The sequence below is a fragment of the Anomalospiza imberbis genome, chromosome 1 (genome assembly GCF_031753505.1).
Source record: "Anomalospiza imberbis isolate Cuckoo-Finch-1a 21T00152 chromosome 1, ASM3175350v1, whole genome shotgun sequence".
In the NCBI taxonomy this organism is placed as follows: Eukaryota; Metazoa; Chordata; class Aves; order Passeriformes; family Viduidae; genus Anomalospiza; species Anomalospiza imberbis.
Genome location: NC_089681.1, coordinates 126,688,039 through 126,703,226, shown reverse-complemented (window position 1 = coordinate 126,703,226; position 15,188 = coordinate 126,688,039). Strand labels below are relative to the sequence as shown.

Here is a 15,188-nt window from a genome sequence, read left to right as displayed (position 1 = left end):
TTGCCCAGCCACCTTTCACTGCTGCAGGACTGCATGAAGAGAAGAGTCTTGACTGACAAAGGGAGACCAGCATTTCTCACTTGGTGTGCTCAAACTTTCTCTCACAAGACCTCACATCCCAGGCTGGTCTCTGAAGTGCTAAAGCCATCTAGTGGCACGCTGCTCCAATGGGCAGGGGTGGTCTGGGTAACTACATAACATTGTACAGAGTATATGTACTCACACAAAATACTAATTGTCTAAAGCAGAATAGAACAAAATAGTTTTAAATGCTAGGAAAACATGCATGCAGTTATTAAGAATGACATTTGATTCTACTGAGCACTTAAATAGAGTAGTGATAGACAGGGCATGGTATTGTGCCACATGGACCTTGTGTTCTGTTTCCTATACCAGACTGCTTCCTACTTCAGAAGACCTCCTTCCCAGTCAGAGTAACTGTGTATCTATAACAGTGTTTGCCTTCTAGGTGGGGAGGGAGAAAAAATAGATCCTCTGTTAACACGATCCTCCCTCCAGTTTGTAGTGAGTTCAAAGTGGAAGGTTTTGAAAAATATTCCTTGACTGGAAAAAGAGATGTCTATAAATAGGCACAAAGCTATCAGGCTTATTAAGGCACTAAACATGAAACCTGATTGTACAAAAATTCAAACAACATGGCTTACAGTTTACTTAAAATACTTTGAAATAATTTATTAATTCCCAGAGAATATTTCCAAAGTTCAATTTTACTTTAAATGTGTTATCTCAAGTGATGCAAAAAATTTGCTAAGTGTTGTGAAGTAGACTGGATAGTAACAAACTGGGGACTGTTGGAAGTTCCTATGGTTAGTCACCATGACAAGCTGGCTGAATCCTGGTACTGTTGCTTAAACTCCAACCAAGAATGAAGGCTGTGATGGGACTGCAGCTGTCCTTGAAATCCCCAAACCTAATTCAACATCTTCCAACTGTTTAGTATCATGCAAAGGCAAGAATCTTGTACTCCACTTTGTTAAATTTAACTGTGTCAGGTCAAACAGAACAGGAGTCACCACATATCACTGAAAATAGCACTCTAACATTCAGTGCTGACACAATTGGCTAAATACAGTGAATCTTCTTTATTGCAGAAGATACCATTTTCAAGATGCAAAATACCCTTTCCATACAATAAATTTATATCAAAGCAAATTAAATCAAAAATCTTTATATTGAAACCCCAAGTTTTTTCCATACAAGTTTGTTGTAACGTATCCTAGAACCTCTACCAGCTAGAAAAGGATGCTTACAAAATTTCAGTTTCTGACAATTGTTCTTGCAAGAGAACATTCCTCTTAGATGCAATAGAGTTAAATATATTCAGTGAGTGAGACATTCACATTTGTTCTCCTTGCTGAATAAATACATTTTCAAAGAAAATACTCTTCATAGGCAACACTTAGCACATGTAACAGTGTCTTTTTAGTATATTTGTTGAAAATAAATGTAACTGTTGCCATGCTGTCCACTGTTGTGCTCTCTGAAGCTCTAGAGACATGCTAATAAAAATCAAGTGTTCCTCCCAGTACCAAACGGGAAGTATTCGGGGAATTCATGAATAATTTTTAGTGCTTCATTGTAGAGTTCCAGATCTGAAAAAGGGCAAAGGAAATGGTTATAATGTATGAGCTCAATTCCCTACAAGTCACTGACAACATCCAAGTACTGCTCATTTTAAAGCAGTACTGCTGAGTGATCCCAGTCTCCCTCAAGCTCCCGTTTTCCCATGGCAGGAACACTCATGCTTGTTTTCTGGAGGGTTGCTTTTAGGCCTGCTAGCTGCACAACCACACAAGGGCCAGGGCAAGGTGAGGACCACATGGTCAGGAGTGGGAGAACAATCAGGCCACAGCAATGGCTGGCTCCAGACGAGCTCCAGACTTCTAGACTGGCTCCAGCACTGAGTCACTCCCTACAGTTTAACCATAAACCACAATATTTAGTACAGAATTTCTTTCATTACACTTTTCTCCACCCTGTTCCTTATCTAGCAGCTTGAAGAAAGACCTTGTCTGTAAAAAAAGGTAACTAGACTTTCCCTTCTTATTTACTGAAGACAAGTTCAGAACTCAAAATAAATTTGCCATAATGTATATTCTTACTTACCAAATGAACTTTTATCTTCTCTGAACTGGACATATGATGCACACATGATGGTTGCCTGATTTGTTACTCTTCCCACCACTTCAATAACTCCTGAAATCTCCTCATCCAGCTAGAAAACACACCAAAGATGAAATTAGTAACACTAAATAGCTGCTCTCTTTACTGCACATCTAGGAACTCTCCACAACTGATGGTTTGTTCATGACAGATTCTGTTCCACGTCAAACAATACAGTACTATTGGACAGCCTAGTCACCTTCCCCCCAAAAAACCCACAAAAACCTTGATGCACTTAGGGATTTACAGGTTTTGTAAACAGCCAATTCAATACCAACAAAAAAAAAAATGAAGACGCATCCGAGGAAAGATACTGATTCATAAGTATACAAAACTGTGTCATTTAATCACTGAACAGAGACTAATCTAGGACACAGAGAAAGAACAATTCTGATTTTAATGCGCGTCAATCAAGCCTGTGTCAATTACAGGCTTGTAAGAGTTAAGGAGGTATCACACATTCCAGAGAGCAGTTCCAGTGTTCCACATTCAGAAGGTGTATCTGGAAATAATTTCTTAGGTAAGTGTTCAGAATACAAAGATACTGTCACTAATAAGCCTTTGGTTGAACAAAGGAAAAAAAGGCTAAAAATTTTATCTTACGCCAAATTAATACAGCTTGAATGTTTTCTTTGTTTTTTAAGATACAAATTTTAACAGTGCGGTACTGTTTTGGTAATGCTCTTCCAATATCTAAGGCTTATTTTTTACTTACTCTAGTAAGTCTTCTGGAAAAATTCCCTCACCATAATTTTGGGGTCCTCTGTTGAAATAGTGAACTAGACATGCACAAAGAGTGAAATACATTGAAAGGGAAAAAAGTTAGAAGGCCTATTGATTAGCAAATCTATTCCCCACCAACACTGGGTGAACTGGAGAGATGAACCTGGCCTCGTTATTTTGCACACACCACTTTCTCCCAAGGCAGTGGAACACCGACTGAAGTGCCCAGCACTACAGCTTTGCATTTATGGAGTTCAACCACTTACACTGTTAGAGAAAATATTATAGAATCCTTGGTCAGATGCTAACATCTAATTATATCTTATACCCATTGCATTCATTGCTTGGGCTTTGTTTTAAGAAAGAATGCTTCAAGCTAAGTATGGAGTTTACTGAAACGCTATGACAAGTGTTCTAAGAGGATGCAGCAATGTTAACTCAGAAAACTCTTGAAAACACCATGTTCTTTTTGATTATAGAAGCGATAAGAAAATGGGAAGAAAGACTGAAATGAAAAGAAAGCTAATAAACGTAGTGGAATATATTACACTGTGAACAACTAGTAGAGTAAGACAAAATAGACAGAGAGGGATGTGTCTGACAAAGAATGAGTTGTCTCTTAACACCAGCTGAAAATTGATCAAGACCAAGGCAGCTCATGGGTAAGAAGACTACAGGTTAACTGTAAGATGCAAGAAAGAGAGGCAATGTAATACAGGTGGAATAACTCAAAACCTCATGTACAGGTTTCAGAGGAGACAAAACCTCCGGAATCCACAGGAGGCGGCATCAAGTATTTCCAAAGCATTCTTTAACTTACAGGCTCGCTCAGCTCCACGGTCGTATGCTTTCCGAGTCCATCCGCAAGCACGACAAGCTTCCCGCTAGGATGAATCTACAAAAGAACATTTAACTCTAGAAAAAAGGCCTGTGCGCTAAAAAGGCGCTCGGAACCGCCACATCCTTGGCCGCCTCAGCCAGTTCTTTCCCGCAAGTCCCGTCCGCCTCCCGCCCTGCTCCCAGGCCGCCTGGAGCTGCCGAGCTGCCCCAGGGACGGCGCCAGCCTCTCCACACAGAGCTCCGGGCAGCCCCATTCCCGCTCGCAGAGCCCGCCGAGCGCCCCGCGGACCTTCTCGACGCGCCCCACGAAGCAGACGGGCTGCCCGATGTGCTGCGCCAGCTGCCCCGTGGCGATGCGCGGCCGCGGCACCTCGTGGATGTCGCCCATGGCCGGAGCCGCTTCCCGCCTTCCGCCGAGGGAGGGACGGCGGCCCCGCGAACGCGGCGGTCGGGGCGGGACTTCCCCTCCGCCCGAGGCGACCCGGAAGCGGAGGCGGAGGCTGGTGAGAGCGGCGGCCGCGGGAGCGGCAGCGGGAGGGTGGGTGATGGAAGGGTGGGTGATGGAAGGGCAGGGCGGCTGTCGATGCTGCCGCGGCGGGGAGGGCGGCGGGGCCGAGGCCCGGGGAGGCCGGGGGAGCTGGCCGTCAGCTTCCAGCCCTGTCCTGTCATTTAATCCTTTGACATTGCCCCATATTTCCCCTCCCCGGCGTTTTCCCTCTCCCTTCAGATCCTGGTTCCGCTCAGGTGTACTTTGGCAGCGTGCCCCGGTAGCCAGGAGGGCAAGAGGCGTCCTGGGGTGCGTCAAGCACAGTGCAAACAGAGGTGATTATCCCGCTCTAGTCAGCGCTGGTGTGGCCTCACCTGGACTGTTGTGTAGTTCTGGGCTCTGCAGCTACATCCAGAGGAGGAAATCAAAGCTGGTGAAGGCAGTGTCCTGTAAGAAACAGCTAAAGGACTTCGGGTTTTCCTGGTTTGGAGAAAGGAGGCTGAGGGTTGTCCTCATCACTACGGTTTCCTGAGGAGGGGAAGTGGAGACGAGATGTAGATCTCTTCTCCCTGGTATCCAGTGGATATCCCAGGGTACGTGGCAGTGATTCAAAGCTGCACCAGAAGAGGTTTAGATTGAACATTAGGAAGCATTTCTTTTCTGAGAGGGTAGTCAAACACTGGAACAGGCTTTCTAGAGAGGTGGTCCATGCCCCAAGCCTGTCAGCGTTTAAGAGGCATTTGGACAATGCCCTTGCTTTAGCTTCTCATCCTCCCTGAAGTGGCCAGTCATAGGACCAGATGATCATTGTAGATTCTTTCCAAGTGAGCTATTCTATTAATTTTATTTCATCACTGAAATTGAGCTGGTGCTCATTCCCCAAGTTTAGAACAACTGATGGATGTAAGACAGATATAGCATCTAGACATGGCACTTGCATGCACCTTGTCTTTTTCCATGTGTTCTCCCAGTTGATCCCTGCCGTGGAGAGGTTCCTCCTAATTGCTCTAGTGGCAAAGGTGACTCACATATCCCGATCTGCATTTGAAGTGGTGTTGCCAGCAGGTGGAGGGAGCTGCTGCTTCCCTCTGCTATGCACTGGTGGGGCACCTGGAGCGCTGGGTGCGAGGGCACTTGTGGACATACTGGCAAGAGGCCAAAGAAGGGTCACGACAATGATTAAGGGACTGGACTACCTTATATATGAGAAAATGACTGAGAGAGCTGCAACTGTTTAGCCTAAAGAGGAGAAGGCTCAGAGGGCTCTTATTAATGAATATAAATACCTGAAGGAAGGGTAAAAAGAGGATAGTCAGGCTCTATTCTATCATGCCCAGGGAAAGGAATGGGGCAAAAGATGCAAACTGAAACACAGGAAGTTTCTCAGGGAACACTTTTGTCACCGTGAGAGTGACTAAGCACTGGTTCAGGTTGCCCAGGGAGGTTGTGGGGTCTCCATCCTTGGACGTAGTCAAAAGCCACCTGGATATGGTCCTGAACAACCAGCTCTAAGATGGTTCTCCTTAAGTAGTGGGTTGGACAAGGTGGCCTCTGAAGGTCCCTTCCAATTGTAGCCGTTCTGTGGCTGTGATTTCCTTTTCCAGGACTGGTGTTTCAGGAAGTACTTGGAAAATCTAATTCTGCTCTGGCTTAAAAGGGCAATCACAAAACCGCCCGTGTGCTGACTGTCTCTTCTAACCAGCCACGGGCCAGTTCAGCTTGCTAACCAGTACCAAGTGGTTTTTGTTACTTGGCTGGGGTAGTGTTGTTATACGGCAGTAGCTTGTGTCAGCTTGCCAAGGAAACAAGCTACTGCCAGAAGCTGTGCAGAGCCAGCATGTGACCAGGGAGCGCTCTGGATTTAAATCCTATATGAGATTTAACTTCTTGCCATCCCCTCAGTGTCACCATGACATTCACCTGTTCAGTATTTAATTTGCAAGAGAATATCCTCATCTCCATAGCGTATCTTCAGAGATTTGAAAGGAGGGATCTCATCACTGTAGCTGTTGGAGTGAGGTGCAGCAGGCTGCTGCACAGTGGCCCTTCTTGGGCTGAGGAGTTTGAAGGGTCAGCGTCTATAAAAACATGTTGTACAAGTTCTTACAAATGCCTGTCTGTACCACACTTAGCAGCAGTTGAAAGTTTGCATTCAGAAGAAAATTGTTTGAAGGGAAAACAGTAGGCTTCAGCCTGTCGAGTATTGTGTTTCATTAACACCTAGCTTTCTCTTTTTGCATTTCCTGTCTTCAGGGTTTTGAATGTTTACATCAGTTTAAATGCTGTTATTTTACTCCTGGCTTTGTTTTTGTCACCTGTGCTTTTATTGTCTGACTTGGTTGTGGCTGATTTTTTATGATTCAGCCTCTTCAAGTGTTTTTATATTATCGTAATTTGGGTTGTATAGTTCTTGTATTTCTCCTTTCCTTAAATTTTATAAAAACATTAAAAAGGAATGCTAACATTTTATGTAATACAGAAAAAAAAGTATTTGTTAATGTTTCATTACACATATATCCCTTTTTTGAAAATTTGTGTTTCTTGTGATACTTTCCGCTCTTCTGTTTTCAAGAAATACAAACTAAAGAACCATGACTAATGTTAATGCCAGAGAAATGAAATTATATGGCTTTTTTTTTCCTTCTTCATGTAGTAACTTACACTAGACCAAAAGCTTTTAAACTGTTCTCTTGGTGTCATGGAGAAATATTTTCAACACGCATATTCTTGACTCTTAAATTGGTTGTTTTCATGTTAAGAAGGGTTGTACGGGGCTGTAAACATCTTGCTCTTTTTCTGATTGCTGCTTTATTGGTGAATCACGGCAGATGGTAGTATGGAAGTGAGAATTGCTCTGATGCTCTGTTTTCTTTTTCCATAGATAGTTTCTCTTAAGCTGCTAGATGTGAAATTATTCTGGTTCTTTCTTTAAGGTCAGTTTTGTGTTTTCTTCTGTCCTCATTTCATCATTTATGTAATTACTGGCAGTGCCACTGCAATTCTGCTTTGCTGTGTTACTGGGCATTGTCTCTTCATCTTAGTCTGCATCTTTGGTGTTTTTAACATTATATTATTATTCTCCTCTGGTATTGTGAACCTTCAGAAAAGGCTGAAAATTAATCGTAAATATACTAAGATCTTTGTTGTATAGAAAAATGTTATTGGATTTAACATATTGGTTTGGCTCAAAGGTCGCCTATAGTTCTTGTTAAAGGAGACTGAGAAAATGCAGGAGGAATAAATTAACCCCTTTGTGCAGCTCTGTAACTCATCTTTGTCCAGTGCCACGTATGTACTCAGAGCCTCACAGAAAGACAAAATATTTTTTGCAGCCTCACAGAATTGCTGTAGCTCAGAGCTTATTATTTGCTAATGACTGAAGCTGTGCCAAAAGCATTATTCTTAACTATCAGCGATTGTGTTCACTTTTTTTTTGTGAGAGAGAAACATGAGGAGGAAGGGAATTGCATATTCCTACCAAGGGAGATTTTTATCTTTAGGCAGTGAATTCAATTTCAGGTCTCCTATAGAAATAAAATTAATCCCATCTGGAAGGGAAAAGTGCTGTGCTATATAGGAGAAATGACTGCAGGAATGTGGTACTATCTCTGAATGGTGGGTGTATTTTCTGTGATTTTGTGCTGACAGCTTTTTTTAAAAAAAAAACACAACTAAGTGCTTTTTTTCTCAAGTCTGTGTGACCATGCATCCAGGTCTCCAAACTTCAAATTTAAATTTTACTCTGAAATGAAACTTGTATAAAACTGGTTGTTCTGAGCTTTCATTACCTGAAACCTCATCTTATCTACAAGTAGTAAAACTGCAGCCTGATTCTGCAAGTGCCTAAACTGTGTCCTTATCTTCAAGAGCACGAGTGTTTCCATTCAGCTCTGTGTTTCTTTGTTGGGTAGGGGCTTTGTTCTGTTTTTAACATGTGATTCAAGAAATTTAGTGGTTGCATTTCCCGTTGCTGGGGAGATTTATGTTTACTTTTGAAGTAGCACAGTTGATAAGATTCTTAAAAGAGCATTACAAATGCATTGCCTGTCTACAGTCTTTCCCTTACCCATGATGTACTGTATGTAGCTCTATTTTTTGTTTCTGTGCCCCCCCCTCTGTTTTTTTAGTCATTCTTTGTTTTTTAGTTTATGGTGTGTTCAACAAAGCTACTGAAATGCTGAAGTAGTAGTTGGTGAACTCTTCCTTCTTTCTACATACCTTTCAAAGAGATCTACAAGCACAACTTTTGTTTCTAAGAGGCTCCTAGAGAAGGAAACACTAAACATGTTAGTCTTCTTAATATGTGGATTTTATACTGCCTTCCCACATTCACAGTTACAAAATGCAGCAGGTACTGTTTTCTTAGTGCTAGGCTGGTGATTTTAACAGCATAAGGACTTGAGGCCTGAGCTTAGGACGTACTTTTGTTGATTTTGTTTGTTTTTCTGCTTCAAGAAACCTATATGTGGGTTTTGCTTTTAATTAGGTTTGGTTTTGGTGTTTTGTTTTCTGTTAGAAAAATACTGCTGGCAATGGAATCAAGCTACTTCAGAAACAGAAAATTCCAAAATAACGATCAGCACGTATGTAGATAAGATGAATTCTGTGGGTTTTAGAAAAGAATGTGCTAGTGTCAACGAAAGTATAAAAAATCTAGTATGTGAAAGTGCTTTTAACTTACTTTGGCTAGATCAAATTGTCCTGATCCCTAATTTACTCTGAATTTAAATGCCTATTGTCTTTTAAGCAGTGACGTTTAGGTATGTTAAGTATGGAGGATTTAAAAGACTAAAAGTGCTCTGTTCCCTATACAAGTCTTTTGTGCCATGTATATACTGATTAAGATGCTTTTCTTTGTGCTAGAAAGAAGGGAAGGGGGACCTTAAGTGATAGAGCTGAAAACTGTACAATAATGCAGATCTCAAAAGAGAAAATATGTGATTGGAGCAACTGCAGCTCTGGCACCTCAAGTGACTGACTGGAATCTGAGCCTTTACCAAAGCTATCTGTGAGATTTTGCACATCAAGTTGTTTTTGCTTCTTCTTGTTGCACACTTAGGATGAAGGTAAAATTGCATTTTAAACTGTTCCACAACTGCCTCTCCTTCATACATCATTGGAGCAGAAACCTGACTCTTGAGCATTACAGCACAGGTTTTTACCACTTGAGCTATGGGACTGACAACCCTAATTGGTAGCAGGAGAAGACTTATTCCCCGAGGGCTGAAAAAGGAATATGCTGCTGGCGCCATGTGTTGAGCCTGGGTGTGGGGGGAGGTAAGGAATAAATGAGATAATTAGGAGTTTCTACTGTGTAATCTCCATGGAACTGGAAATATCAGTATTTCTCTTGCTAAGGTAGGAAAACAAGTGAAAAGGAATAAAGTGCTGTTAAATAACATTTCTTAAAAATAACTGTATTCCTGGGATTGGATCACAGAATGGTTTGTTCTGTTCTTGTGCACAGTAATGTAGTTTATTTGATGGCCAGAAGTTGCACTGTGTCAGCATAAGTAAGCAGGCCTGGCTGTGGGGTATTCAGTCTTCAAGTCTCAGGTATCAGGCCACAGTTTGAATAGCTGCTGCTTTTGCCATGATCTATTTATACACTGTTCCAAGCCAGTGCTTACACTTCATACAGGACTTTCTGGAGTGTACAATCTCTTGTAACAGCAGAATTTTGGGTAGTTCATATGAATAGTCAGTAGTGAGTTGCTACAGGTCCCCAGCCAGGGCAAAAAAAGTCTTGTTTTTGGTATCATGAACATTTGGGTGGCGAATGAAGAATTCCAGCAAGTAGTTAATTGAGGATTCTTATCTTTCTTTTTAAATTTTTTTTTAAATCTGCACATTTCACAGTAGCACTCTTCACTTTCCCCCCATTCTAAAGATTCTTCTTTGTTAAATTTAGTGTGAAATAGTGTTACTGAAATTGACCCTGTGTTCCTTTTTAATTCTTTACCCTGGAGTCCTTTCCTCTGTTGGAGGTGTATATTAGATGTTGCTATTGGTTTGTCAGTTCCTTCTCTGTAACATGTTGATGTCTGCAAAATAAACCAGGATTCTGCTCCTCAAACTCTGCTTCAAAGTTGAAATTACATTATTCCACTTTTCCCAATTTTATATGGGTATTTTAGTAGAGAAGATGTTCGCATGCCTTTATTTAAACCTCCTATTTGTGTTCACACATAATGTGTTTCAGCCAGACCACAGGCTGCTCCATGGGTTGGGGTTGTCCAGGGGTCCAAGTTCAGCCTTCGAGGGACCCTCATGGGTCCCTTCATGGGTTTTTAGTATGACTTTGTCCTATTTAAGCTACTCAGAATTGCTTCTATGTAATCTTCCAGTCCTGAGAGGGGATACTGAGCATTTTCTGTTGCAGTCCATGGTTTTATCCCAATTGTTTCCTCATTTTGTTCTAGCAGTGGAGTTCTTAGCTGCTGTGGAAGATTCTTTTAATGACTTATTGTTGCAAAAATTTGCTACAAATGATTTTGCTGTTTTTTCTTTCAAGGAAATCATTGGTAGCTGTTAATCAAACATACTCAACTGTTAGGCTGTCTTTAAGATTGCTAACTGGGAATCTGAAAATAGTTACTGCCCTCTTTGAAGAGAAAGCTTGTCTAATCACAATACAAAGTAGCAGAAAAATATGAAGACATGCTGGATAAATGCTGAAAGGGGCTTCCATCTTTAATTTTCATTGAGAAAAGTTGAAGTTTTGTTAGTTTTCTTTATGATTCCACTCCATTCATAACTTCGTATAAAAGCCTTTTGTGCTTCTCTCTACTCTTACCTGTTAAAGTAAGTTGCTACATCAACGAGATAATCTGTCTGACACAAAAATGCCTGATATTTCAAATTGGGTAATAAAGATTAGGTGTGTGGCCTTACTACATGCATATGGTCTATGATGTGAACTTATTGTAAGTTCTGTTATCATATATTTATTTAATATGTTTTGTCTTCATTTTAGGTAACACCTTAGAAAACAAAAAGAACCCAAAGTGACTATGTTCAGCTTCTTCCGAAAGAGTCAAGATTCAAAGAAGGTCACAGTACCTGAGAAAGAAGCAGATGGATTTGTTATTGTGGGTAAGTTGTGCTTTTGTATAAAGTGATTATTTGATCTTTGAAATTTTGATCTTGAAGTTTCTTTGAGATGCTTAGACTAAATGAAATGTTAATAGAAGCCATGATAAAAATTGTTCAGTATTCTTACTTTTCCTGACAAAGTTAATTTTCCTAGTCTGCTCGTTTGGACTAAATAGCTGAAGTTTTATTTACATAGGTCTGAACTCATATTCAGGAGCACTGAAAATGTAGTTTCTTGTTTTCCTTTCATGCTGAGTGGGGAGAAGTTACATTCTTACAAAACAGTAAAGGTCAAAGTTTAGGCTTCTAGCTTTGTGATTAGAGTTGTGGGAAGGGAATATCTTACTGCAGTTGTTAAAGGACTGGCTTTTATTCCGGTTCCTTCCTTTTCCTTTTACCCCCAGATGTTTATATTAGAAGCCAAGAAGTGCTTGTGCATTTCTGGTCATGGTGAATGTAGATGCTCTGTCTCAGAACCTGACTCTTCAGTTTGGTAAGAATTAAGCATTTTAGGGTTTTCAAAGTCTTCTTGTTATTCAAAAACTAATCTGAAGTATACACAGCTGTGAATTGGCTAAATTTGGAGCTTTGATCAAGCTCTTACACAGTTCTGCAGGTCAGCTTAAGTATGCAGGAGAGAAAAAAATTATTACTGTTATGCTGAAACTGATCCTTTTCTTTTTTATCTTTTGACAATTTCTTTTCCCCTTTGTGAATCTGTCATCATCAATATTCAGCTTCTGCTGCTCTGATTTACTGACTGATTCTTACCAGGAATCTTACAGTGTTTCTCTGTTTAAGTGTTACTTCATTTTTGAGCATTTTCAAGTCACAGAAGCCCCTAGATTATCAAAGTCTAATAGTATGAGAGACTATTGGAACCCTTTCTGAGAACTTAGATTTTTGCAAAAGTTCATTAAAATAGATCTGTTTCACATCTGCGACTGCGTTGTCATGCTTAATGGCTGCCTCCCCCTAGATTTTGTTCACCTGCAGCAGTTTTGATGGCTACATCAAGTCACTCCAGCATTTGCATTGTGGAAGGGTCAAAGGAGACACATCATCATCCCCAAGAAGTCTGGAGACCATTTAGCATTTCAGTTTCTGTAATCGGCAGAATTCTACAACCAAATGTTGCTATGTCCCACAGTTGCTGGTCCTGATTCTGCATTCAGTTTAGCTTCATTCCTTTTCCCTGAAATGCTGTCAGTGACTATTTGAACTTTGTTCACATAAATTCACATTAAATTAATCTGTTAAATATAAACTTAAGAATGATCAATGTTATTTGAGTCTTTTCCTTTTTTATTATTATTTTTTTGCTCAGACAGAAGTTAATTTAGCTGTCTGTGCAATGAAATGGACTGCACTGGGAAGAAGAGCTGCCATCAAACTTACCAGTGAAGCATATCATTGTCTTGCAAGACAAATGTAGTTGCAGAATTATGGGTCAGGACTTAAGTAGATATTTATCTGGAAGGGGTGTTCTTGTCTAGAAATAGTGTAAGGGAAAAAAAAAACCCAAACCACAACACTTAGCCATTCTGTTAGTTACTATTTTGTTACTCAGATGGAATGTTCTGAAGCTTTTCTGAACTGGTGCAAAATATTCTGGAAATCCCATAGTAAATATCCAATAGTAAATATCTTTAACACATCTCAGTAGCAGATTTCTAGGACCATTACTGTGAATACTGCTGTAGGCAGTGAACGCTCTCAGAGGGGGTGGGAATTTAATTTCTTACATTTTTAGTTGGTTCTTAAACTCAGTCTTTCATTCAGAGCATATAAGAACAAAAAGCCTAGTTCATCAATATCCTGTGGTCATGGGAGGAATCTTTCTGTATTGGTTGATATTTGAAAAAGTGAGAAGAAAATTCAATGCTTTACTGAGAAAGCTCCATCACAGCTACTGCCTTGTCAAATCTTGAGAATGATTTTTTCTTTTCTTTTGATAACTTCTCCAAGTCTTGTTATAAATTGCTATATTTGAAATCTACCTTTTCCTTGTAAAGAATCAATGCATTTGGGAATTCAATGTCTGACTAGAAAGGTGACTCATAAAAACAGCAGAATCAACAAAACCAACTTTGCAGCCTAGCAGCTGAAAGAAATTCTCTATTTTAGCTTTTGGGGTAAATATTGCTTGTGTGGGAGTCAAGCAAAAATAATTTGTACTTCTCTCTCTACAAAATAAATATAAAATGCAATTTTCTACCAGAGACTAAAACATTTTTATGTCTAACTACCAGTTCACTTATTTTCTGATACTGGTCATCTCATCTCTTCATGAAGCTGTAAAAATGGTGCTTGTTCTATAACAACCAGTACTGTTTCTCTGAAAAGGGAAAAGAGGCTTATGAAATAGGCATAACACATGCAGTTTGATGAGTGAATCAAATGCACAAGTCTGGAAAAATGTTTCAGAGACTTTCCTGATCATCACAATTTTTTTTTAATCTTAACATTCTGAAAGCCAGAATTAAGAAAACAAGTAATTTTCAGCTAGCTTGGGAATCTTGGAGAGTAGTAGTTCTTTAGGAATTCCTCACGTTTTGTGGCTTTCATAATATAAAATAAATTCCAACCTACCATTCAATCCTAGTTTGGCTAGCCATAGAGAAAAATACAGGTTTAATGCTAGCATTTTGGTTTGGCACACAGCTAAAAATCTCCCATCAGCCTCAAAGTTCCAAATGTCTTGTAGTCCTAATCTCAGTCTAAGATCAGGAATTGAAAAAACTGAGACAGCAATGCTGTTTCTCATATGTGTTTGGCAAGACAGTCAGAAACTCTGCAAAATCCTCATGGTGCTGATGGTGCAGCTGGGATGGGTGGCTTTTGCTTGAAGCAACTGAAAGATCATAGAATCATAGAATGGTTTGGGTTGGAAGGCACTTTTAAAGATCATTTAGTCCAACCTGCTTCCATGGGCATGAACATCTTTCAATAAACCTTGTTGTTCAAAGCTCTGCGCAGCCTGGCTTTGAACACGACTTTTCTGGGCAACCTATTCCAGTGTCTCATCACCCTCATCATTAAAAAATCATATAAATAACTAAAATCAATTAGGATATTGTTCTGTACGTCCTCTTTCAAAAGGACTGAGAGAAGTTAATTTTGTTTTCGGGTTTAGCTTAAGACCCCGATGTGCAGGGTCTTGTACTTTTCCAGACAAGATTGCTGTGAGCCAGAGTGAGGGAGCAGCAAATGCTGCTGGCTCCAGCAGGCAGGTGAACCTGCAGCCCAGCGAGGGTGCCAAGGGTGCAGGGGCTCGGGCAGAGACCTCACTGAGGAGCAGGGCAGTCCCACGCTCCCTGGACAAGGACACCTTAGCTCTGGGGACAGTGACCAGGGCCAGCCGAGACCTTGCTGCCAGACACTTCTGCAGGGATCAGGCACATCTGAGGCCAGGCCAGGAAGTCAGGTCAGAGAGTTGTGGTCATCCAGGTTCCCAAGCATCCCTGCAGGGTCCTTTTGGCAAGGACCAAGGAACGAGGCTTCTCCCACAGCTCTCTGCCTGGTCCTCATGGATGTGCTCAGGCTGCATCGTGTGTCTGCTGGCCATGTGCACAGAGAGCCAAAGCCCTGGCACTGGGAAGGGGCTGCCGAGCCTGGTGGTGTGCTCAGCGCCGGACAACCAGGAGGGCTGTGTTGTCTCTCACTGTGTCTGGAGGCAGCACAGTTCTCTGAGGAACTCTTGATCTGATCCTTTGACCATGCCCAAGTTCAAGGCTTTGTTTACTTTTGATTTGTGATTTAAAGGGAAGTCTGTTCCATGGATTTAAAGAGTTGTTGGGTTTTGTTTGGTTTTCTCTCAGGGGCCTTTTTGGCAGGAATTTTGTACTAAATATACACT

General features: G+C 40.9%; 2 protein-coding genes across 3 annotated transcripts in view; one reads left to right on the top strand and one right to left on the bottom strand.

Annotated features, from left to right (window-relative positions):
* Positions 1–1,084: 1,084 nt before the first annotated feature.
* RPA3 (replication protein A3) lies at positions 1,085–4,195 on the bottom strand. The gene is made up of 4 exons (XM_068210387.1): positions 4,037–4,195; positions 3,728–3,802; positions 2,128–2,236; positions 1,085–1,613 (listed from the first exon to the last, which is right to left on the bottom strand). The coding sequence occupies exons 1-4, from the start codon at positions 4,133–4,135 to the stop codon at positions 1,531–1,533; spliced, it is 366 nt and encodes a 121-aa protein (XP_068066488.1). The 5' UTR covers positions 4,136–4,195; the 3' UTR covers positions 1,085–1,530.
* The window catches only part of UMAD1 (UBAP1-MVB12-associated (UMA) domain containing 1), a 79,454-nt gene continuing 68,408 nt past the window's right edge, over positions 4,143–15,188 (top strand). Inside the window, exons 1-2 of one of the 2 annotated variants that reach the window (XM_068210367.1) lie at positions 4,143–4,250; positions 11,211–11,329. In XM_068210367.1, coding sequence (XP_068066468.1) covers positions 11,248–11,329 — 82 coding nt within the window. In that variant the 5' untranslated portion in view covers positions 4,143–4,250; positions 11,211–11,247. Of the gene's footprint in view, positions 4,251–9,394; positions 9,512–11,210; positions 11,330–15,188 lie in introns of those variants that run through there. The other variant, XM_068210374.1, reaches the window with a different exon arrangement.